At 43.8% G+C, this 23,667-nt stretch overlaps 1 protein-coding gene across 1 annotated transcript in view; it reads right to left on the bottom strand.

Moving 5' to 3' along the window:
* Positions 1-594: 594 nt before the first annotated feature.
* Positions 595-23,667, bottom strand: part of NEPRO (nucleolus and neural progenitor protein) — a 39,165-nt gene continuing 16,092 nt past the window's right edge. Inside the window, exons 4-9 of the mRNA XM_068268013.1 lie at positions 22,272-22,403; positions 19,743-19,820; positions 17,158-17,501; positions 13,625-13,683; positions 9,093-9,343; positions 595-1,037 (exon numbers count right to left, since the gene is read on the bottom strand). Of these exons, the coding sequence (XP_068124114.1) occupies positions 653-1,037; positions 9,093-9,343; positions 13,625-13,683; positions 17,158-17,501; positions 19,743-19,820; positions 22,272-22,403 (1,249 nt within the window). The 3' untranslated portion in view covers positions 595-652. The remainder of the gene's footprint in view (positions 1,038-9,092; positions 9,344-13,624; positions 13,684-17,157; positions 17,502-19,742; positions 19,821-22,271; positions 22,404-23,667) is intronic.

The following is a 23,667-nucleotide window of genomic DNA, read 5'->3' as shown; positions in this document are numbered from 1 at the left end:
TGAAATCCTAATAGGACCCAGAGGCATGTCATGTGCACAATGACATACCTCTGGGTCATTGTATCGCCGCTGCCAGCCCCGCCCTGCGCTCTGCTGTCCCCTTAAAAGATCTCCAGGCTAGCAACAATCTGCTTGTCGCTAGCCTGCTTTATGTGAAGCTGTCAATCGGCCTCATCACATCGCCGCCAGGATAACACGCTCTGCCCGCCTCTTAGCTTCCTTTAATAGGAAGCCAAGCCCCGACCCAGGAAGTGGCGGGGAAAGCGTTTTTCCGTAGCCTTTAATTAAAAGCATAAGGGACTCTTTGAAAACAGTCATATACATACAATTATGGAGCACTCTAAATAAAACATATCTAGGGATACTTGAAGGATTCTGTTGAAACACTTTCTTTAATGTGTTACATTCTGTACTGCTCTATAACTAATGCACTGGAAGTAGGAAGACTTATACTTGTATAAACACACTTCATGTGAAAACTATCATATATAGCAATACACTTTTTTTTACTTTGCATTTGGTTTAGCTAGACAAAATTATAAGCTACAATCTTAAAAAAAAAAAAAAAAAGAAAGGCAAAAGGAAGAAACAATGTATATTACAATTTAGTATTTATTGGCTTTATAAGAGTCTACACAGAGCTGGAATCCTGCTAGATGCCAATCGATGAGAATATATCATCTATATCGTCTGCCTCAGTAATACTTCTGTTTGCTCCTTCTGTGCTAGCACTGGACACTAATAGCTTGGAAGTCTGAGGTCTAAAGACTGTATCCTTGGCAACTGGTGACACTTCTTGATCACTAGCAAATAATTCTAAGCACAAACGTTTTAAATCCTTCCTCTTAACTTGAGATACCGAACGAGCTGTGTGACATTTGTGAAGTTTTTGCCTTCTTGAATAAGTGACTTTATGCTTCAAAGACAGGTGACATCTCTGCATTCGCAAACTGGTCTTTTTGTGAGCAAACCCTGAAGGCAGATCACCTAGACTGTGACACATGGATTTCTTCCAACTCCTCAGCTTCTTGGTTAAACTTCAAAAATAAAGAAAAACAGGGTTACTAATAAAGCCTAAAAATGGCCATACACCTAGATTTTCTCATTTCACTCCTTGCAGATTCGATTCATCTGCCAGGAATCGATACCCCAAAAGGACAGATCAATTTTGATCGATTTTGTCTCTAAAGCATTGATCGGAGAGGATGGAAAATGTAAAACAATCGGTGGGGAGGGGTTGCAAGAGCATTGGCAGATCGATGGGAAGGAAATCAATCATTTTGGAACATTGGGTGGAAATCTATAAGTGTATGGCCAGCTTAAGTTTCACTAAACAACGAACAAAGAGAATAAATCTCGCCAGTAACAAAACAGGCATGCCTTTTGTTATGCGTTACAGTGCCCATACATCTAGGGATGTAGGCACAGAAGGAGCAGCTGGACTCGTGGCGGTCGGACAGGTGAGAGATGCACCAGAGGGCACAGCGGTCAGCGGTTGTCACGTTTGTTACTTGCAGTTACCACCAAGCTCCCGATTGACCACGTCAGCCTGAGATTTTCCAGTTTGCTCGATTAATACATTCAACTGATTTTGACCCAAAATCGGTCAAATTGTTGATCAGGCATGCTCGTTTCGGCACAGATTTTCATCCAATTTGATAATTATCAATCAAATGGTCGATCGCTTGCAAAATCGCTAGACGTACAGTATATGAACCATCTAAAGATAGTCTTCACAGATACAAATTGCAGCAGCAAGCAGTGCTGGCAACCAAGAAAAGTGTTCACCGATGTTCCTGCAACTCTAAAAACTTCTCAAGTAAAAGAAAGCCTGTGCTCAGAGTAATATATATCATACTGCTGCTGGCCTCCCCTAAAATCCCCGTAAGCCTGTCATGTCGTGGCATCAGCTTCAATGCTTTGTGGTTGGTTTAATACAGTGGTCAGGAAAGCCTTGACTAGAATTTTCAAAAAGGTTTATTAGGTGGAAAGAGACTGCAACCTTTTCTTAGGTCATCAGAACAAAGTGGATTTTTTTTTGTTGAAAGGTCAGAGGTTGTATGATGGGCAGCACATGCACTGAGATTTTTTTTTTTTTTTTTTTAAATAAATACATGCTGTCCTGGATGGTCAAAACCAACTACTGACTGACTAACCTTTAACCTTTCAGCAATACTTCATGAGCTAGGGCTGTAAACACTATTTTTGGGTCTCTAACATGGAAAGATATTGCAAACCAGGTGTTCTAACCACACACTTAAAATACTTTACTTTAGTGATCCAGAAAATGCTGAAGCCATAGAATGCAGCAATTATCCAAGAAGGGTCCGCACACCACACTTCAAGGAACTGCATTTATTTTTCCATTACCAATACACAATTTAATGTATCACCAACGATCTTTTCAGCACCACGCAGGGTCCCCTTTGTCAAGGTGCAGTACAGATTCAGGTCACCACAGTGAGAAACAGAACCATGTAAAAGTTTTGGATCATGTAGACACACCTATGCAATAAATTAATCAATCAGGTACCTTAGCTGTCATGGTGCCTGTTTATCTTCTTCTCCACATTCAACCATTACAGAGGAGCTGCTCAGCACATAGCTGTTCAGTCCATTAAACGAAATCCTGTGCAACACCATACACATTGATCCCTCTATCGCCTCCCCTTCTCTCTAGCCACGAACTATTCCTATTTCTCTGCCTCCTCTGCTCTCACTAAACTGAACTCGGCCACACACAAGTCCTACCCTCACATCTCTCTGCTCTGCCTACTACTCCTCCTGGCTTCTGGGGACATATCGCCAAAGCCAGGGGCCACTCCTAGACCTAACACTCCTCAGACTACCACTCCTTCCACCATTAACAAACCTCAATGCCTCTCCTCCCAGAACACCTACAACCTTATTGACATCCCCCTCCTTCCTAGCTCTCCCCTCCCCAAATCTGGGGCTCTATGGAACTCCTGCTCCGTTTGTAATAAACTGGCTCTTATTCATGACATGTTTATCTCCAACACTTTCACCTTCCTGGGGCTAACTCCATCAGACACTGTGTCTCCAGCTGCTCTATCACATGGTGGTCTAAAATGTAGTCATGCCCCTAGACCTGGCCACAAACATGGAGGCGGGTGGGGATCCTCCTCTCTGAACACTGTTCCTTTAAGCCACTCACACTATTGCTGGCGCTCTCACTCTCATCCTGAGGTTCATGCTGTCCGTCTCTACTCTCCACACCACATTCAGATTTCTGTTATCTACCGCCCGCCCAGTCCAGCCTCTACTTTCATAGATTACTTTTCGGCATGGCTTCTCCAGTTCCTCTCCACTGACATACCCTCTATCATCATTGGAGATTTCAATATACCCATCGACACTAATTGCCCTACTGCCACCAAACTGCTCTCTCTCACCTCCTCGTTTGACCTCTCCCAATGGTCCTCCACTTCCACCCACAAAGATGGCCACACTCTTGACCTTGTCTTTACCCGCCTCTGTTCTATTTCAAGCTTCCATAACTATCCACTTCCCCTCTCAGACCACAACCTTCTTACCTTCCCAATCAATTCTTCTCTACCGTCAACTCATCCAACACTACACCATACGGTCATGCGCAGGAATTACCGCAACCTGGATCTGAATTCCCTGAGGCCTTGCAACCTCTAAGTACTCTGCCATCCTACACTGACCCGGAGGCAGCATCCAGTTACTTATTTAGTGTAGTCTCCTCTGCCATGAATTCAGCTGCTCCACTCACCACCACCCGCCAAACTAACCGCCAGTCCTGGTTCACTGAACCAACCAAACAGCTGAAAAGGCGCTCCAGGGTGGCAGAAAGATGCTGGCGAAAGAGCACTGCTGTGGAGGACTTTCATCACTATAAACAAACTATGCAGGAGCTCAGGGATGCCCTCACCTCTGATAAGCAGTCTTACTTATCCTCACTCATTTCCTTACAGTCCCACAACCCAAAACAATTGTTCAACACCTTTAACTCCCTACTTTGTCCTTCACCTACCACATGTCTGTCAGCTTATGACTTTGCATCATACTTCACAAGCAAGATTGATGCAGTACGTAACAGCTGCAACATGCAACAATTTTTACCAGCTCAACCAACACCTGTAAATTCTTTCTGTCCGCCTGCACTCTCGCTCACTACTAACCTCCTTCCCCCAGCTCCACAAGATCACTCTCCCACTCTAACATCTTTCACCACTCACTGAACAGTGTCTTTGTTCACTAATCTCCAAAGCACATCTCACTACCTGTGCCTTGGACCCCATTCCCTCTCATCTAGTCCCCCAGCTTTCCTCCTCCTTTAATCCCGCCCTAACAACTCTATTCAACCTTTCTCTCTCCACTGGCACTTTTCCTTCCTTATTCAAACAAGCGATCATCACACCACTTATCAAAAAACCCTCTGTTGATCCAACTTCTCTATCCAATTACAGCCCTGTCTCGCTCCTCCCTGTTGCTTCTAAACTTCTGGAACGTCACATCCACTCAGAATTGTCTGCCTTTCTCTCTACCAATTCCTTACTCGACCCCTTTCAATCTGGATTCCGCACACACCATTCCACTAAAACTGTCCTCACGAAAGTTGCTAATGACCTACTGGTAGCTAGATCCAAAGGTCAGTTCTCCATTCTAATACTCCTTGACCTTTCCTCTGCCTTTGACACGGTTGATCATGCTCTGCTTCTCCAGACACTGTCATCTTTAGGAATCAAGGGACAAGCACATTCCTGGAACTCCTCTTCGCTCTCTGGACGCTCTTACACTGTGTCCTTCTCTAACACAAATTCCTCCCCACGCCCACTGTCTGTTGGTGTACCTCAACGCTCAGTTCTTGGGCCACTTTTCTCAATCTACACTCGTGGCCAAGGACAACTAACTCTTTTGGCTTCCAGTATCACCTCTATGCGGATGACACCCAAATCTATCTCTCAGCTACTGACCTGTCATCACTAATATCCAGAATCCCTGACTGTCTATGTGCCGTTTCTGCATTCATGTCCTCCCGCTTTCTCAAACTCAACATGAGTAAAACGGAAATTGCCATTTTTCCACCATCTCCATCTACACCCCCACCAATTGCAACCATAACTGTAGACAACACCCCAATAACCTCGACCACTAAGGCCCGCTGCTTGGGGGTTATACTTGACTCAGATCGCCTTTAAACCTCACATTGCCTCATTAACCACCAGCTATTTCCAGCTAAAAAATATACTCCGTATCCGTCCCTTCCTCAAACAAAGGGCCACCAAAATGCTTGTACATGCCTTAATCACCTCTCGCCTAGACTACTTCAACACCCTGCTCTGTGGTCTACCAAAAAACAGGCTAGCACCTCTCCAATCCCTTCTAAATTCAGCTGCCCGCCTCATTCACCTTTCCACACGCTCTTCCGATGCAGCCCCACTGTGCCGTTCTCTCCACTGGCTACCCATTACCCAGAGGATCCGGTTCAAACTCCAGACTTTAACATACAAAGCCCTTCATGAGTTGTCCCCTCCATACATCTCACTAATCTCTAGATATTGTCCCTCCCGCAACCTTCGCTCCTCCCAAGAAATTCTCCTGGCCTCTAAGCTGATCACCTCCTCATGCTCGCATCATCTCTTATCTGGAACTCTCTTCCACAGCCTGTACGTCATGCTCCAAACCTGGACATCTTCAAACGCACTCTCAAAACACACCTTTTCAGACAAGCTTATAACCTTCTATAGCCCTTATTTACTTATCTGTTCACAATGTGATCAGAGGCAAAGAGTCATCTCCTCATCCATCCTCCACCCCCCTACCTAGTGTGTCCCTTACTACCCTTTAGATTGTAAGCTCGCAAGGGCAGGGTCATCCTCCTAATGTTTACTGTTTTTGTCACAATATTGGTGCTGCTTGGGACTCTGCTGTACATTTTTTTGTTGCATCTATGTTCCCCTTGTCATCTTATTGTGCTTTGTAAAGCGCTGTGGAATGTGTTGGTGCTATATAAATAAAAAAAAAAAAAATTCTGTGCTGAGAGGTCGGTCGTTGGCTGTAGCCACTGTCAGCGTTGCTCTGTGCCAATGGAGTGCTAGGGCACGCAGAGCGGCTGTGTTGGCAGTCAGGAAGCGGTTGCGATTGGCCAGGGCTGATGTCCTCATAGCCATATAGCATCGACGCTCCGTGGGCGGTGTGTGGGTTCGACCAGCACTTGGCCAACGGTGTACAAACCAAAGTTCATGGGCTGGTGAACGAGCATTCTGTATCACCAGTGTGGAGGGACGTGTGGGAAGCGCTCATCTCACTGAGAAACAGTGTAGAGTGCACTCTGTTTCCATGGGAACTGTAAGCGTTCCCATAGAAATGCTGCTTGCTGGCAGGTGGGAGTCAATGGGGATAGGCACCAACTCGGCCCAGACAGAGCCCTTCAAATCACTGCTAGCTTTAGCAAAATCTCTGAATATGGAATAACTTGGAAAATGTATGCAACCAAAAATGAATATGATTGCTATGCAATATGAAAACATATGTCCTATAATTGCAGTGGCAGCTTAGCAAGCAACATAGGCAGAAACTCTCTAGACCCGCCACTGCAAAGCATGCAAAATTATGCAACAAAAATGCTGCGAGATATTGTAGAGGTATAAGTACTGGAAAAATCACAATCTAGACATCAGGTCCCATGAAAGGATAGCTATGGTAAATAAATTGGCATGGCCAGAAATCTGATATTGGCATTTCCAACCATCCCAAATCCTACTGACAACACCAGGTGTCCAAATCAACGGATACCTGGTATATACATCAGTGTTCTCCCCAGGATTTTTTTCCAGCCGGGTGGCATGAAAAAGTAGCCGGGTGGGGTGCGAGGTGGGAATGCTGGACCAGTGCAACTCTACCTACAGCATAAGAAGAGGATGAGGAGGCGAGCTGATGACAGCCGGTTGCTCACCAAATCTAGTTAGGTGATGCACCCGTCTAAAAGAGCCAGGAGAGAACACAGAATATGGGTGTTATAGTTGCATTTCATACTGGGGTGATTATTGCATTTTAATATGGGGGGGGGGGAGTAATATCACGTTTCATACAGGGGTGTTGCATTTCATAAAGGGGGTGATTTTTGTTTTTCATATGTTTGTGATTTGCTGTTGGGGTCAAGCGGTATTGCAGAAAGTAAACAGGAGTCAGTATCATACTAAATTATCTGCAATACCCCTCTACCCCAGCAGCAAATAACATCCATATGAAATAACTTGCATGTGAACGCTGCAAGAATCACCCCCACACACTGTCCTTTCAAGCCACTTGCACATACCCTCAACACTGGATCTAGGTTCCATTTTAACTATTTTTGCAGCAGCAACTTTTAACATACTTTGTCCAGCTAGTACAGCCAGATGTGTAATTTTTACTGCCCTAGGGAAACTTTTCACAACTGATCTCTGATTGAATTGGCCAGTTGCTAAAAATCAAGTAATGTATCACATTTTATGGGCAACCAAGCCGGCAGATGAGACAGACAGCAGCAGCCTCCATCCCCAGCAAGTCATCTAATCCACATTGCAGCCATTGTTTGTTTTCACAGTTCCCCTAGCTTGAAAGCTCCGGGTACTCAGCAGATAAGAAGTGAAGATTAGACCAGAGGAAGGATGACTCATGTGCAGTGCTCTGAACTTTTCCCGGCATCAGTGTGGCATGCTTCAGAGGAGCTCGTGTTGTAGAGAAGCAGCCAGGAAACAGAGGGGGCGGGGCGTCAGAACTCCTTGCCGTGCACTGGATCTGGAGCTGAAGATTCATGCAGCCAGGGCACAGGAGAGACTCTGTGGATACGATCACTCAGGGGAGGGGGGGGTAGAGTGTCTGCAGCTTCAGGTTCTCTCCCAGCCGCCCTCAAGTAACTGTGACAGGACTAGTTTCCCCTGCGTTCGGTTTGTAATTGTACCTGGCGGCTGCCTCTGCTAGCTGAGCTGCCTGCAAGCTAACAGACAGGCAGCCAGCAAAGCAGGGCATAGAAGAGGCTTTCCGTTATGGCGGTGACAGACAGTTAACCAGCCCTGTCTCTTACAACCCGCCCAGCCAATCACTGTACAAGCAGGAGGTCACGCAGCCAGATGAGCGCTCCTGCAATGTATAGCGAGAGCTGAGCACTGATTTACATAGGCAATGGAACCCTCTGCCAGCGTGACATCAGCTTTAGCATGGTAGGCGGGCGGGATCTCAAACCAGCCGGGCGACCCGCCCACTTAAAGAGCCCTGAGGAGAACACTGTACATACTCCTTGAATGATCTACTACAGGAAGTACCGATTAGGAATCCACTCGGAACTACCTGTAGCTGGCCGAAAAAAAAATATTTGCAGGGCAGTTGACTTCAAGAATTTGATGTCATGGAAAGTAAAGTGCCTCTTGAGAATTCAATGAGAATACATTTAATAAGTCACAAACCGCATTAAAGTGAAGGACAGATGCGAGAACTTAAAAAAAAATAAAATAAACACACATACTTACCTGGCGCTTCCTCCACCCCTGGCAGCCGTCCTATGCCCTCGCAGCAGGTCTGCTCCCAGCCAGTGGCCCGGGGGTCCCCTCTATTGCAGAAGCAGACCTCGGCAGGTTGACTGGTGCAGTAGATGCCGATTGGCATCTGTAACGTAGGGCCCCCAGGCCACCGGCTGGAAGCGGAGCTGCGGCAAGGGCACAGGACGGCTGCCAGGGGCTGGAGGAAGCGCCAGTAAGTATTTTTTATTTATTTTTAAAGTTCTCGCATCTGTCCTTTAAGCAATAGGGGGATAAGTTACGGTTTGGCAATTGACAAGGAACATGTAAAGAAAAGCTCAAAAACGTGAAAAAGGAGTGTTCATAATCAGCAGCCGACACAGTGTCACACTCAATTAGAAGTTGGTTGATCCTTTCTGGCAAACTATCCAGTAATCTGAAGAAGGCCACCACTGAGAATAACCCAAATCTAAACAGGAAGGAGCAGCCCAGCATCAAAGTGGCCATACTGCATATTGCCTAGCTATGGGTGGGACAGCAGTTTTAGAGGAGTAAAAGCAGAGATACCTCAATGGTTATTCGCTAAGTTGTACTTGTCATACGTACCTTTGCCCTAAGGCTTCAGCATACTGCAGTCTGCGGCAGTGCAGATATTTATACCTGAAGTACAGCACTTCTTTTCTCAGTTTTCTCTCTTTACACCATTTTACTGCGTAAAGCAGCTGATCAGATAGCTCTCTGAAACTTGCCGATTCCTTAATTCTGGGCAAAATATGCTCAATACACTGCCTTTCATTTGAAGACAAAGCAGTTTGTTTTCTGTTTGGCTTAGCAGACTGTGTGTGTGAATCCAAGACCTGCAGAACAAAAATCAAAAAAAAAAAGAATCAGAAACCCAGAACAGCATCTATCCCAATAATTAAAGTAAACCTAATCACTGAGGCCCCTTTTACACTTGCCTTGTGTTACTCTATTTTACCGCAGGGTAATGCAATGACAATGCAAGGCAATGGTGCCTAGCACATTTAACGCAACGTGAGAGAAGTGCCCGATCAGCCACCGACCCGCCGCAAAGTCAATAGCACATTACAGTTGGACTTCGGGAGCGGAAGTAATTATGTAAGGAACGACAGAAATACAATGGAGAAACCCGGGAATCCCAGCGACGTACTTTCTGTCCAGCAGGGAGTACATCATGTGGTGAGGGGCGACACTATGCATATGACCCGGTCAGCGCACTGCAGGGTCATATGAAGTTTCTTGGGTTGCAATGCAATGGGGGCAGAGCATCGCACTTCAGATGTAATAGCCAGGTGTAAAGCCGACCCCACGCACCCATACAATGGCATTCGCACTTTTTACATTGAAGTCACTGTCCGGTGAATTTAGCAGTTAATAGCAAAGTCCACTTACATGCTACAAACACCAAATTTGCTGGGTATGTACCCAGCAAATTTGGTGTTTCTAGCACATAACGGGGCTTTGCTATTAACAGCTAAAGTCAGCAGCCATTATAACTTTTTCCACATTCAGAAGGAGAACTTTAAAATCGTTTTTCTCAAAAACTATAAAGGACTTAAAAAAAAAAAAATAAAAAAAAAATATATATATATATATAATAATAATAATAATAATGATAATAATAATAATGCCACCTGTACCCACTACCCTCCTCCACAAACTGTGAAAATGTCATGTTCGAAGTTCGCAAACCAATATTTTCTTAATTTTAAAAGCTCATAAGAGGATTTAAATTTGAAATTTCAGGTCAATAACAACAAATCTTTCCATCTCTACTATTTACTAAAACTGCCTTTTGAAAACGATCACAATTTGTTTGTTAGATCAAAACTGTAAGATGAAAAAAATAAATAATGGATGAGAATTTTATCTTGTCTCCAACACCTAAATATGACTTTTACCATCCCACAGTTTTATTTAGTATTAAAAAAAAAAAAAAAAAAAAAAAAAGTATGAGTAAAAGGTGGCTATACACATTTCTTATTCGAATACTTGTTGATTCAATTCATCTGCTAGGAATCTATTCCCCAAATTGTCAGATCAATTGATTTTTGATCAATTTTAAACAAAAATCAATTAATAGAATCGCAGGGACAGGACAGAAAATGTAAAATAATCAGGGGCGGGGCAACAGTATTTGGCAGGTCAATGGCCTATAGATCTGCACTTAACGAAAAGGAGAGGGGGGACCGCTACACTCACGTGTACGCTCAAAGGGAGCAGGGAAGTCAATTGCCAAAGTCCATAGGTAACCAGAAAAATCCCGCTGCACCAATGGGTTGGGTGAAGTAGAAAATCCTTTATTCTTTTAATCCATCATCAGTGTTACAATAAAAAGCTCACGCGTATCGGAGCATAAGATGGCTCCTTAATCATAGCTATGATTAAGGAGTCATCTTATGCTCCGATACGCGTGAGCTTTTTATTGTAACACTGATGATGGATTAAAAGAATAAAGGATTTTCTACTTCACCCAACCCATTGGTGCAGCGGGATTTTTCTGGTTACCTATCTGCACTTAACAGTGCAACTCTTCAGATCGATTTTCAATAGATTCCCTGCTGAAATAGAATTCCTTTCAATAGATTCCCTGCTCTTTTCCATTGACCATCAGGATTGCCCCCGCCTTCAGCATCTTCAAACAAGCCCTCAAAACTCACCTGGTCAAGGAGGCCTAACACCCCCCCCCCCCCCCTCCCTGATGCCTTAACCACTTAAGGACTGCAGTCATAAAACCCCTACTTAGGGCCTGTTTCCACTACACGCAGATCGGACGCAGATTTGATGCAGAAAAACTGACGCCAATGAATGCCTATGGGAAAATCTGCATCAGCAAAATCGCGTTTAGTGGAAACAGGCCCGTAGGCATTAATTGGAGTCAGTTTTTCTGCATCCAATCTGTGTGTAGTGGAAACAGGCCCTAAAGGACCAGACACTTTTTTTTCCATTCAGACCACTGCAGCTTTAACAGTTTATTGCTCGGTCATACAACCTACTATCTAAATGAATTTTACCTCCTTTTCCTGTGACTAATACAGCTTTCTTTTGGTGCTATTTGATTGCTGTGATTTTTAGGTTTTTTTTTTTTGTTTTTTTTTGATGAATATAATAAAGACATTAATTTTGTCCAAAAATTCTGTGCTGACATTTTTCAAATAGAGTAAAATTTCTATATACATTTTTGTCCAAATTTATTGTGCTACATGTCTTTGATTACAAAAAAAATCCAATAAGTGTATATTTATTGGTTTGGGTAAAAGTTATAGCGTTTACAAACTATGGTGCAAAAAGTGAATTTTCACTTTTTGAAGCATCTCTGACTTTTTTTAAACACCCGTCATGTTTCATGAGGTGCTACGATTCCAGGATAGTATAAATACCCCCCAAATGACCCCATTTTGGAAAGAAGACATCCCAAAGAATTCACTGAGAGGCATGGTGAGTTCATAGAAGATTTTATTTTTGTCACAAGTTAGCGGAAATTGATTTTTATTTATTTATTTTTTTTACAAACTTGCGACAAAAAATAAAATCTTCTATGAACTCGCCATACTCCTAACAGAATACCTTGGGGTGTCTTTCTAAAATGGGGTCACTTGTGGGGTTCCTATACTGCCCTGGCATTTTAGGGGCCCTAAACCGTGAGGAGTAGTCTGGAAACCAAATGCCTCAAAATGACCTGTGAAATCCTAAAGGAACTCATAGGACTTTGGGCCTCTTAGCGCACCTAGGCTGCAAAAAAGTGTCATGTGGTATCGCCGTACTCAGAAGTAGTATAATGAGTTTTGGGGTGTATTTTACACATACCCATGCTGGGTGGGAGAAATATCTCTGTAAATGGACAATTGTGTGTAAAAAAAAAAAAAAAAATCATTTACAGAGATTTCTCCCACCCAGCATGGGTATGTGTAAAAATACATTATACTATTTCTCCTGAGTACGGCGATACCACATGTGACACTTTTTTGCAGCCTAACTGCGCTAAGGGGCCCAAAGTCCTATGAGCACCTTTAGGCTTTACAGGGATGCTTACAATTTAGCACGCCCCCAAAATGCCAGGACAGTAAACACATCCCTCAAATGACCCCATTTTGGAACGTAGACATCCCAAAGTATTCAGAGAGGGTCATGGTGAGTCCGTGGCAGATTTCATTTTTTTTTGTCACAATTGTCCATTTACAGAGATATTTCTCCCACCCAGTATGGGTATGTGTAAAAATACACCCTAAAACTCATTATACTACTTCTGAGTACGGCGATACCACATGACACTTTTTTGCAGCCTAGGTGCGCTAAGAGGCCCAAAGTCCCATGAGTTCCTTTAGGATTTCACAGGTCATTTTGAGGCATTTGGTTTCCAGACTACTCCTCATGGTTTAGGGCCCCTAAAATGCCAGGGCAGTATAGGCACCCCACAAGTTACCCCATTTTAGAAAGAAGACACCCCAAAGTATTCCATTAGGAGTATGGCGAGTTCATAGAAGATTTTATTTTTTGTCACAAGTTTGTCACAAAACCGCAAGGAGTAGTCTAGAAACCAAATGCCTGAAAATGACTGTTCAGGAGTAGAGACCAGCAGTGATCAGAAAAAAAAATTCTGTCACTGCGGTGGAGCGGGTGAGGGTTTGGCTGGGTAATCAGAAGCCCACAGGGGGGCAGATTAGGGCCTGATCTGATGGATAGGAGTGCTAGGGGGTGACAGGAGGCGATTGATGGGTGTCTCAGGGGGTGAGTAGAGGGGAGAATAGATGCAAGTAATGCACTGGCGAGGTGATCGGGGGGGGGGGGGGGGCTGAAGGCGATCTGAGGGTGTGGGCGGGTGATTGGGTGCCCGCAAGGGGCAGATGAGTGTCTGATCCGATGGGTATCAGTGACAGGGGGTGATTGATGGTTGATTAAAGGGGAGAACAGATGTAAAATAATGCACTGGGGAGGTGTTCAGGCGGGGTCTGAGGGTGATCTGAGGGTACACAAGGGGGATTGTGTTGTCCGTCTCCCCTATTATCATTGTCTAACCTTATTTATTGCCCAGCGCTGTGCAATAGGTTGGCGCTCTATAAATGCAATAATTAATAATACTGACATAATTAAATTGGGGGGGGGGGGGGAATACTTACTTGAAGACGGTTAGCCTCTGAATGACACAATGATTTTACATCAAACTTTTCAAGTTGGTCTGTAATAAATAAAACCGTAGCATAACAAATTTCACATTATATAGCGTTTTGTAAAAAAAAACAAAAAAAACACAACCGCTGGAATGCAGCGTTTCACCTCTCCTCAATGCTTATGCATACTAGCAGGTAAAAATATATTTTTTTCTCTCACTTCACACTAACACAAACCAGTGTCACAAATGTGATTTAACCACTTCCTGCAAAATAGATATTTAGAAACGTTACATTTGTGCACCTTTAATGCAAACAGGACATTTATATATATTGTATATACGTGTATAAGCCTAAAAATGGTAAAACTGATTGACTTGCATATAAACCGTGAGTAGGAAATGCAGCGAAGGCAGGCGAGCAGAGCCACAGGTGCCTCTATACATTGCACTGATAGACAGAACACTTTACTGTAAATGGTGACAATGCAACACACACTTCCCTCAACTGACCTGCAACAAGAAATGGTCACCCCACACGAGTGCCCCGCATCACACGTATGACATAGGTGACAATGAAAAAGTCCCACCTACACAAACACTGCCCGAGTGCCCCCCAGGCATTGCAGAGCTATATACAGCAAAAGGCCTCTTGCACACTGCAAGCGATTCAGATTCCGCTTTTTAATCAGTTTTCACATCCGATTCAGATTCGCAGTGTGCAGGGAGCAAACTGCAAATCTGAATCGGAATCTGATGTAAAAACCGGTTAAAAAGCAGAATCTGAATCGGAATCGCTTGCAGTGTGCAAGAGGCTTAACTGTATTCTCCTTCACCTGACCCAAGTGCTGCCCCCCCATCATTTTCAGCACAATGCTGTGTGCTTCCTCCTTTCACGCGAGTGCCCCCGGCATTAGCATGGTGATACACAGCGTGCACCTTCTCTCTGGCTTGTGCTGACAGTATTCATCCTACTTGTCCCTTGCAGCCTCTTCTCTATGGGCCCGTTTCCACTATCACGAATCTGCATGCATTTCCTGCATGCAGATTCACATAGCCAATACAAGTGAATGGGCCCGTTTCCACTTGTCAGTTTTCCTGAGTTTTTTTCTGTGCAGGGTTTTTCTACACGGCACAGCCCTCAGAATTCGCCTGCGTGTGGAATGCATGCGAATCGCCGCTAATGTATTTAATAGGGAAATCGCCTGCGGCTTTGGTATGCAAATTTTCAGGGCTGTGGAGTCGGTCCAAAAATCCACCGACTCCTCAGTTTAGGATTCCTCCGACTCCTCTAATTTGCATATTACAATTTTGTTGATTAAAAATATGTAACATGAAATTCGTCTCTTAACTGCCAACGCTTAGGAATTTTACAAGACAACTGAAGTGAGAAGGATATGTAGACTACTATATTTATTCCCTTTAGACTCAAACTAGTCCTTGGTAAGAGTACTTGTAAAAGGTACAAAACAGAACAAAGAATATCTATCAGGCCCTAGGCAATGTAAGTGTGGGTACATGTAAGAATGATGTGCAGGTACTCTGCAGGGGAATGAGGAGATTCTTCCTCTATTACACATTCTTCATGCACAATCTGAACAAGGTTTATGGGTGACAGACAACACCTCTGTGTTCAATGTGCACAGCATTCTCAGTGGATTCCCTGTAGCTCTGTGGGGAGTGCATATGTAGAGTATAGTACTACTGTGTAACAAAGTAAACCTGAGACAGATGAAATTAAAGTTTTATACATACCTGGGGCTTCCTCCAGCCGCCTTCAGGATAATCAGTCCCTCGTTGTCCTCCTCCACCACCTGGATCTTCTGCTATGAGTCCAGGTACTTGAGCCAGTCGGGCGTAGTGCGCATGCACACACTCCGACGCCAGGAGCATACTACACCTGTGCAGCACTATTGCGCAGGTGCAGAATGTTCCTGGCTGTGGGAGCGGCATGCGGCCGGACAGCGCTGACTGGCTGAATTACCAGGACTCATAGCAGAAGATCCGGGTGGTGGATGACAGCGATTGACTGAATAGCCTGAAGGGGGCTGGAGGAAGCCCCAGGTATGTATAAAACTTTACTTTTCATCCGTCTCAGGTACCCTTTAATTTGTAGTCACCAAACCAAATTTTAACAACATATCAAATTATTTGATTTCATCAGCAAAGGGAGTGCATACATTTGCATAAATCAGCATCAGTGCAGAATTATTTCCATCTCATTGACCATCTCTATTAGTGACACAGCTACACATCAGGCTTTATTCTTACAGCATAGATGTTATTTAGTATATATAAGAGATTCCTGTGTACACCATATATACAGTCACAATCAGATATGTATATCTGACCTTAAAAATACGGGGACTGCTTTATTGAAACAGCACAAGTAACTAATTTTGATTGGTTTATTTCATTTTTGTGGACTAAGCACAGCTATTACTGTATATATACATTATTTTTAATGACTATTATCTGAGAAATAGAACATTTTATCATATCTTCTATTTTAATTACAGTTACAAATTCATTAGGAGTCGGAGCATTTTTTCCCCGACTCCGACTCCAGGCACCCAAAACTGCCCGACTCCATGACTCCACAGCCCTGCAAATTTTCATGCGAATTCACATGGAAATCAATGGAAAAGCACACTGGGACTGCCATGGTTAAATTCGCATACAGCGCCATCCATGCGAATTGACGTGCGAATTCGAATGAAAATTCACATGAAAATTTGCATACACCCACATGCGAAATTCGCATCCGCATGCAAATTTTTACCTCGGCGATTCGCACCGCACAAGTGGAAAAGGGCCCTATGACATCCTGCAGTGGCCCACATAATAAGAGGCACCACTAGAGGTTGCCATAGAAACGAGAATGCAAGGGATAAGCAGGCTGAATCCTGTCCACATGAACCAGAGAGAAGGCACCCACCACTGTGCATCACTGTACTAATGACCGGGGCACTCATGTGAATGGAGGAAGCACACAACGCATTGAGCTGAAAATGTTTGTGTAGGGGGAACTTTTTGATTATCATAATTGTGCTAAACAATTGGCGGAGGCACAACATTTTTTTGTGACTCGTGTATAAGCAGACACTCCCACCTTTGGGCCAGTTTTTTGGTCCCAAAAATTCAGCTTATACACAAGTATATATAGTAAACGTCCATTCTTCTTCATGTGCATGCATTTATACCCTTCAGTCCATGGCAAGAAGTAGTTAAGTGAAATACCAGCTTCTGTGTGTACGAGGCTTTAGGGCTGGTTCACACTTGGACGCTTTTCAGATCGCCAGTGATAAGCAAAGCGCTGCTGCTAATGTATCTCTATTCGATCATTCTCACTGCAGCGTTTGCGTTTTGCATAAATCACAAATGTGCTGCATGCAACGCTTTGGGGGTGATTCTCGTACTATTGAACAGGAAGCAGTGTGATCTAGCCCTGAGAGTAGATTTAATAGCCAAGTGGTGGGTACTTAGCTTTGTTTTTAGGTCTCGAAATCAGTAATACTAAATGCTTCCACTACTAATTCTTACCTCTATTCTGCCTCTGTATTTGTTGTCCCAAGTCGACAAATGTTCCTCTGGCTTCTTTTAATGCCTTCGTTCTTGGAGAGATTTTCTCATTGCTTTCAGTATTCTGATAACTAGCTTTGAATATTTTATTCAGTAGCTGTGATGAACCCTTCTTGGAAAACATTTTAGGTAGTTTCTTATTAAACAAATCGCTGAACACAGGGCCAAAGCAATCTTCAATACTGGAAGGAAATTCAAAGTCTCTGAAGTAGGACATTTTCTGAAATGCAGAAACCTCCAATTGTACAGTTAGCTGGACTCTGTATAAAGAGATGAGTCGTTTCAGAATTCCTCGGTACATAACCCTGGAGGATATAAATATTGCATATCAAATAAGGAATACTACATGGCTTTTAATATACTTTTTTAATATACTTAAAATCCACATTTCTCATTTTAGTCAGTGGTTTTGTCCACTAACACCTTTATGTTGAATATACCTCTAAGAATCAATAATCTCAAGCCTTGCTATGCTAGGCTTGCCGCCCCTCAGGAAAAAAAAACCAAAAACCATGGTCTGACATTCCACTGCTATGCTGAGGACACCCAGCTATACAGGTCATTCAAATCCGGCATGACAAGACACCATCCCAAAAATAAACACATGCTTAGCTGAGCTTCAGGAGTGGATGAATAAAAACCGGCTCAAATGAAATGTTAACAAAAACTGAGGTTCTTGTCATCGAAGAGCAGCGCCTAACAGCGATACCACTGAGGGTAGGGAACTCAGACCTTTCTAGCTCCAACACTGTGTGCAGTTTAGATATGCTGATTGATGGGGAATTAAACTTCAGAAATCAAATTTTAGCTGTGATTCAACATCCCTTCTTGTACTTAAGGAATATTGCAAAAAGTAAGCACCTCGTTCTTTCAGAGGATCTTCCAACCCTAGTTCACACGTTCATCACATCACGGCTGCACTATTGTAAAGCCCTCTATGCAGGCCTTCCAAATGATCACCTACACCGCCTGCAATTAGTACAGAATGTTGCCACAAGACTTACCAAGCCAACCCCGCCATTGCCACACAACACCAATCATTTGCACTGGCTACCCATAAAATGGAGAATCCTTTTCACAATTGGAATGCTAACATTCAAATCCCTACACGATCTAGGCCCTAGATACCTGAAGGATTTGTTGTAACTGCATCGCACCTCCCACAACCTCAGAACAAAATGGATCCAATAACTTGACCACCGCCAGAGTTCAACTAAAAAACCTTTGGAGCCAGAGCTTTCTGTCATGCTGCCCCCACCCTGTGGAATGCATTGCCAAACTTAATCAAGACCGTTCCAAACCTGGAAACGTTTAAATCAATATTGAAAAGCCATCCGTTTAGTCTGGCATCTATGACCACATAACTTTACCCCCAGAACCCACCACTATGTACTGAACTGGACAAGCTTATGCGCTTTGGGTTCTCAGGGAGAAAAGTGCTTTACAAATGTTCAGTTGTTGTAGATATAAAAATAATATGCAGGAGTTATAATGACCACTGCCCAGCCTTCTATTTTACACAGTATTTGCTGAGTAAGGGCCTCTTTCTACTATCCACAGTGTTTCCCCCCATGCGAACTGAGCAGGAAAACGCTCCTTATTCCATCAATAGGTTTGCCGTCTGAATCACGCCAGTTGGATTTGGACAGCCTGCTGCAGTTTCTCGCAGCAAACATCCAAATCCGTATACTAGAGCAATGAATAGGACTGCTACAGGTGTCACTGTGCGTCCACAAGATGCACAACAGCATAGTGGAAACCGGACCTAATGCTAGGTACACACGACAAAACTTTCTGACAGATTTACTGTCCAGATCGATTATTTCCTATCGATTTCCATTAACGTCTAATTTGTCCTGCAAATGGCTACGTTCCCAAGAAGCTTTAGTGAAGTGTAAACATTCCTTTCAATGACCTCTCTTTTCAAGCTAAAGGGAACCTAAACAGAGGGATATGGATGTTTCCTTTTAAACAATACGAGTTACTTGTCAGTCCTGCTGATCTATTTGCTGCAGCAGTATCTGGATTTCCCACCTGAAACAAGCATGCAGCTGATCCAGTCTGACTTCAGTCAGAGCACCTGATCTGCATGCTTGTTCAAGGGCTGTGGCTAAAAGTATTAGAGACACAGGATGAGCAGGAGAGTCGGGTAACTGGTATTATTTCAAAAGGAAAAATGCATATCCATCTCAGTTTAGGTTCCCTTTAAAAGGGGGGGAGGGGGGGGGGGGGTTGTGGCATTTATTGTCTTAAAGCAAAAAAATATATTTTTGGGTTTCATACCACTATCTCTTACCATGTACAAGCAGATTACATTTTACATGATCAAAGCTGGATATAAAAGATTGAGACTCATCCAGTTTCGTGCCTCTCCCCTTCAGGAGCAGCATAAGGCAATAAAACGGTTTTACAAAACTTGCTACTACATATGCTATAAACTTCTGAATTAAATTTGTGCGTGGTGACTTATTGGAAAGTACCCGAAATCCACTGAGAAACACTGGACATTTATACAAATAACAGAAAAGGAAAATTTCTATACATACCATAGGCGGCTTAGCAATCCCAACAGTACGACATTTAGGACAATAAATTCTTGCAAGTACAAGTGCTGTAAACATAAGCTGGTTTGAAAGTAAAGGAACAATATGTGAATCCATCTGTGACAATTTTTTTTAATCTCCCTGGAGGTCTGATTATTTTAGTGTTTCTAGACGTAAAAGCGGTACTTTGTGCCACTTCACATTGAAAAATATGAAGTCAGACATCAGTATAGGTAGGCAGGGAGCCTCCTCTTTACCCCAGATAAGCTAGCCAGAGAGTGCCCCCAGCATTGGTAGCTACAGAATGCACCCCCATCCCCATGCAGAGTGCACAGCAGAGGGCTGGGTAACTCACCTCTTCAGGATCCAGTAGACACATATAACCCATTCTCTTCCTCTCCTCATAGGCACACCAGCTCTATGATGCTAGCGCTGTCATGTGACAGACAGTGCGTGCAATTTAGAGACCAAACGGCTAGGAGGAGAGTATGCAGATGGATTGCGTATGTCCGGAACCGGATGGGGAGGGGTGTGGTTTACCCCACCATTCCGCACATGGCATCCGATTCTCAGAAAGTGGGTCAAGATTACCGGTTTTGGCACTTAAAAGGAACCAGAAGTGCGAGACCTATGGAAGCTGACCTTTTTAGTCAGTAGGGTCTAAATTCCACACCTGAAACAAGCATGCAGTTTATCTTGTCAGACATCTGATCTGCATATGCTTGTTCAGGGCCTATGGCCAATAGTATTACAGGCAGAGGATCAACAGGATAGCCAGGCAATGTGCATTACTTATAAGGAAACAAACATGTCAGCCTCCATATCCCTCTCACCTCGGGATCCTTTAAAAGGAAACCAAAAGGTGAAAATAAACTGATCAGATAAACAAAAAGTGTATCTATCCTCCTACTCCTAAACTTGATCTTTTTTGTATGAATCCGTTTTTTTTCTCTTTGAAAGCTAAAAAAGGTTAAAAAAAAAAAAAACATGAACTATTGACCTTTTTTATATTTATCCCTTGCACTCAAAAGCTGTTCGAATCCAGGAAACTGTTTTACGGCTGTAATTCCTCATCAGTTTGGTCACCTTGTACTCTTTCCAGACTAGAGATAAACTGGCACTTGAATACTGAATGGTTAACTCTTTCAGGCATAAAAAGAACACAGGCTGGTTATTTCTATGCTTAGCACTGTGCATACACTTGTCTATCTCAGCATGTCACCTCATGCAAACTTTAATTAGCCCCAAGCCACACTCTGTATTACCACCAGGGAGCTTAAAATGGATCCGAGATGAACTTTTACTCATTGCATAATTGGGTTCCTTGCCTATTGTTTATAGGACATTCCTCAAGCCAAATACTTTGTTTTAATACTGTAATTCCCTATAAACTAAACAAGCCACGCCCACAGGTTTTCAGAGAGCCAAGGCACTTTAAGACAGTAGCAAGGGCTCATGGGAGCTCAGTCTGGCAAGAGGAGAGGGAGGTGTTACTAGCTAGTGATTTCAGAGGCAGAAGGGAGGAAGGAGGAGGAGGGGGGTGGTGATTAGGTTTTTTTTTTTTTGCTCAAGATGCAGATAAGCCTGCCTCTGTGTAATGTTTACAAACAAGGCTGCTGTCATTGTATCACAGGAAGAAATAATCATTTTCTATTAAAGCTGTTTGCAGCTAGATTTGCTGTCTAAACTATCTAAACTTTAGATACGATATGCAGACAAGTTACTTGTTATAGTTAGTTTTTCATCTCGGATCAGCTTTAAGGACTTGTTCACACTACGAGAGCTTTTTAAGCGCTAGCGATTTTGCAAAGCTCTTGCTAATGCAATACTATGGGGGATGTTTAGAAAATCACATCGCTCCAGTGAGAACGCACACAAAGGATAACATTAGCAAAAGCTTTTAAAAACACAAAGCGCTTAGAAAAGCTCTTGTAGTGTGAACAAGCCCTAAAGGACAATTTACACTGAATTTTTATATTTGATGACAAATCCCTCAACTGCAAATATGACCTATATATTCTTGAAAACAGATACAGGGTTTAACTATTGCACATCACTGATTACATATTTATATAGCACTGACATTTTTCCTACAGTGCTTTAGAGAGCAGGCCACATCACATCTATCCCTCAGGGAGATTCACAGTCTAATGTCCTTGCCTGTCCAGGGCCAGATTTTACAGGATGCTAATTTATCTAGCAGCAGGTGTTCAGGGTTTCAAAGAGACTGAAGAGCCCAGAGCAAATGTAACTACACAGATAACATATAAACTGCACTCCGATAACATCCTGACTGGGGTCCAGACCAGGTACTCTACAGGAAAAGTGCTAAACACAACAACTTCAATCTGAATGTTATGGATGGGAAGATTGGTTGCTATTCGTCTTAGTTCATTCTGACATTTTTATACAAAAGGCCCATAACAGTCACTTAATTTCTGTTGCACTATATTGTTAGTTTACAGGGTCCTGCTCCTCCATATAGGTTTTTCAAAGTCACACAACAAAACAATCATAAAGAACAAAGGATACTGGAAGGCTTTGCAGCAACAGTCCATGAGACGCAGTAGTAACTTGCATGCACCCAAAATCTTCATAGATGCTAGTTCTATAATGGGCTGGCTAGGTACAGAGCAGCAGTCGGCAGTATCCACCTCGGTGTCTCTAAATGCATTAAAAAAAAAAAAATGCTACATTTTGCAATCTGCTCTGAATACAAAAAAGGAAAAAAAGTTGCAAAGAATGCTTATACTGTTACACAAATTATTAGATTAACTCAGGATAACAGCTTGACAGTTTCCAACCTTTAAATCAAATTGCCCCTTTCAATTAATAATAATTGGATTAATATAAAACCTATAGTAATCCTACCTAATAAGAGACAAGTGTCTCTGCGTACACCTGTCTCTGTGCCCCTGGGTCCGTGCGTTTGTGCTACTGCGCACGGACAGCCATTGGGACTGGATGACTGGCCAGAGGACCGGGCGGATGGGTGTGCATGTGCATGTGCACTAACATGTGGCGGTGGGACAAAGACCTAGAGCCCATTTTTAAACGGGCTTAGGTCAACTAGTATTTTCTACAAAATGTTACTTGTTAACAACTTGCATACCAGCAGTCTCTGGCAGTGATCACCGGATGAAATTTGAATAGGTTTTATTCGGATTTCATCAAGGTAATTAGAGCACCTGTGCGGGTGGGCGAGGGAGAAGTTTAAACGTACCCAACAGGCGTTTCCTTTAATCCGTCCCACGGCGCCTCCCACGCTACGTTCCAAGCGCATCGCGTGACTACAATTACTACCTACTTCAACCCGGAACCCGCGTGACCTCGGCTTGGAACGCAGTGAGGAAGGTGCCGTGGGACGGATTAAAAAAAGTGCCTGCTGGGTTAGTTTAACCACTTGAGGACCGCCCCCAGCCGATGGGCGGCGGCAAAGTCCGGGCCCAAACGACCGCAATACGCCCATCGGCGGGGGCGGCTGCGGGAGTGGCTATGCGGCGATCGCGTCATTCGTGCCGCGATCAGCCGCCGGGGACTGGCTCCGCCCACCGCTCGTAGTAACCCGCCGGCCGTTCGGAAGCGCCGGCGGGTTACTAGCACCCGGATCGCCGCTGCACATATGTATAATAGGCTTTGTAATGTATACAAAGCCTATTATACTGGCTGCCTCCTGCCCTGGTGGTCCCAGTGTCCGAGGGACCACCAGGGCAGGCTGCAGCCACCCTAGTCTGCACCCAAGCACACTGATTTCCCCCCCCCTGCCCCCTGATCGCCCACAGCACCCCTCAGACCCCCCCCTGCCCACCCCCCAGACCACTGTTTGCACCCAGTCACCCCCCTAATCACCCATCAATCCCTCCCTGTCACTATCTGTCAACGCTGTTTTTTTTTATCCCCCCCCCTGCCCACTGCCCCCTCCTGATCA

This window comes from Hyperolius riggenbachi, chromosome 2 (assembly GCF_040937935.1).
Source record: "Hyperolius riggenbachi isolate aHypRig1 chromosome 2, aHypRig1.pri, whole genome shotgun sequence".
NCBI lineage: Eukaryota > Metazoa > Chordata > Amphibia > Anura > Hyperoliidae > Hyperolius > Hyperolius riggenbachi.
The sequence above is the reverse complement of the archived record's forward strand: the minus strand, read 5'-3'. Positions and strand labels throughout refer to the sequence as shown.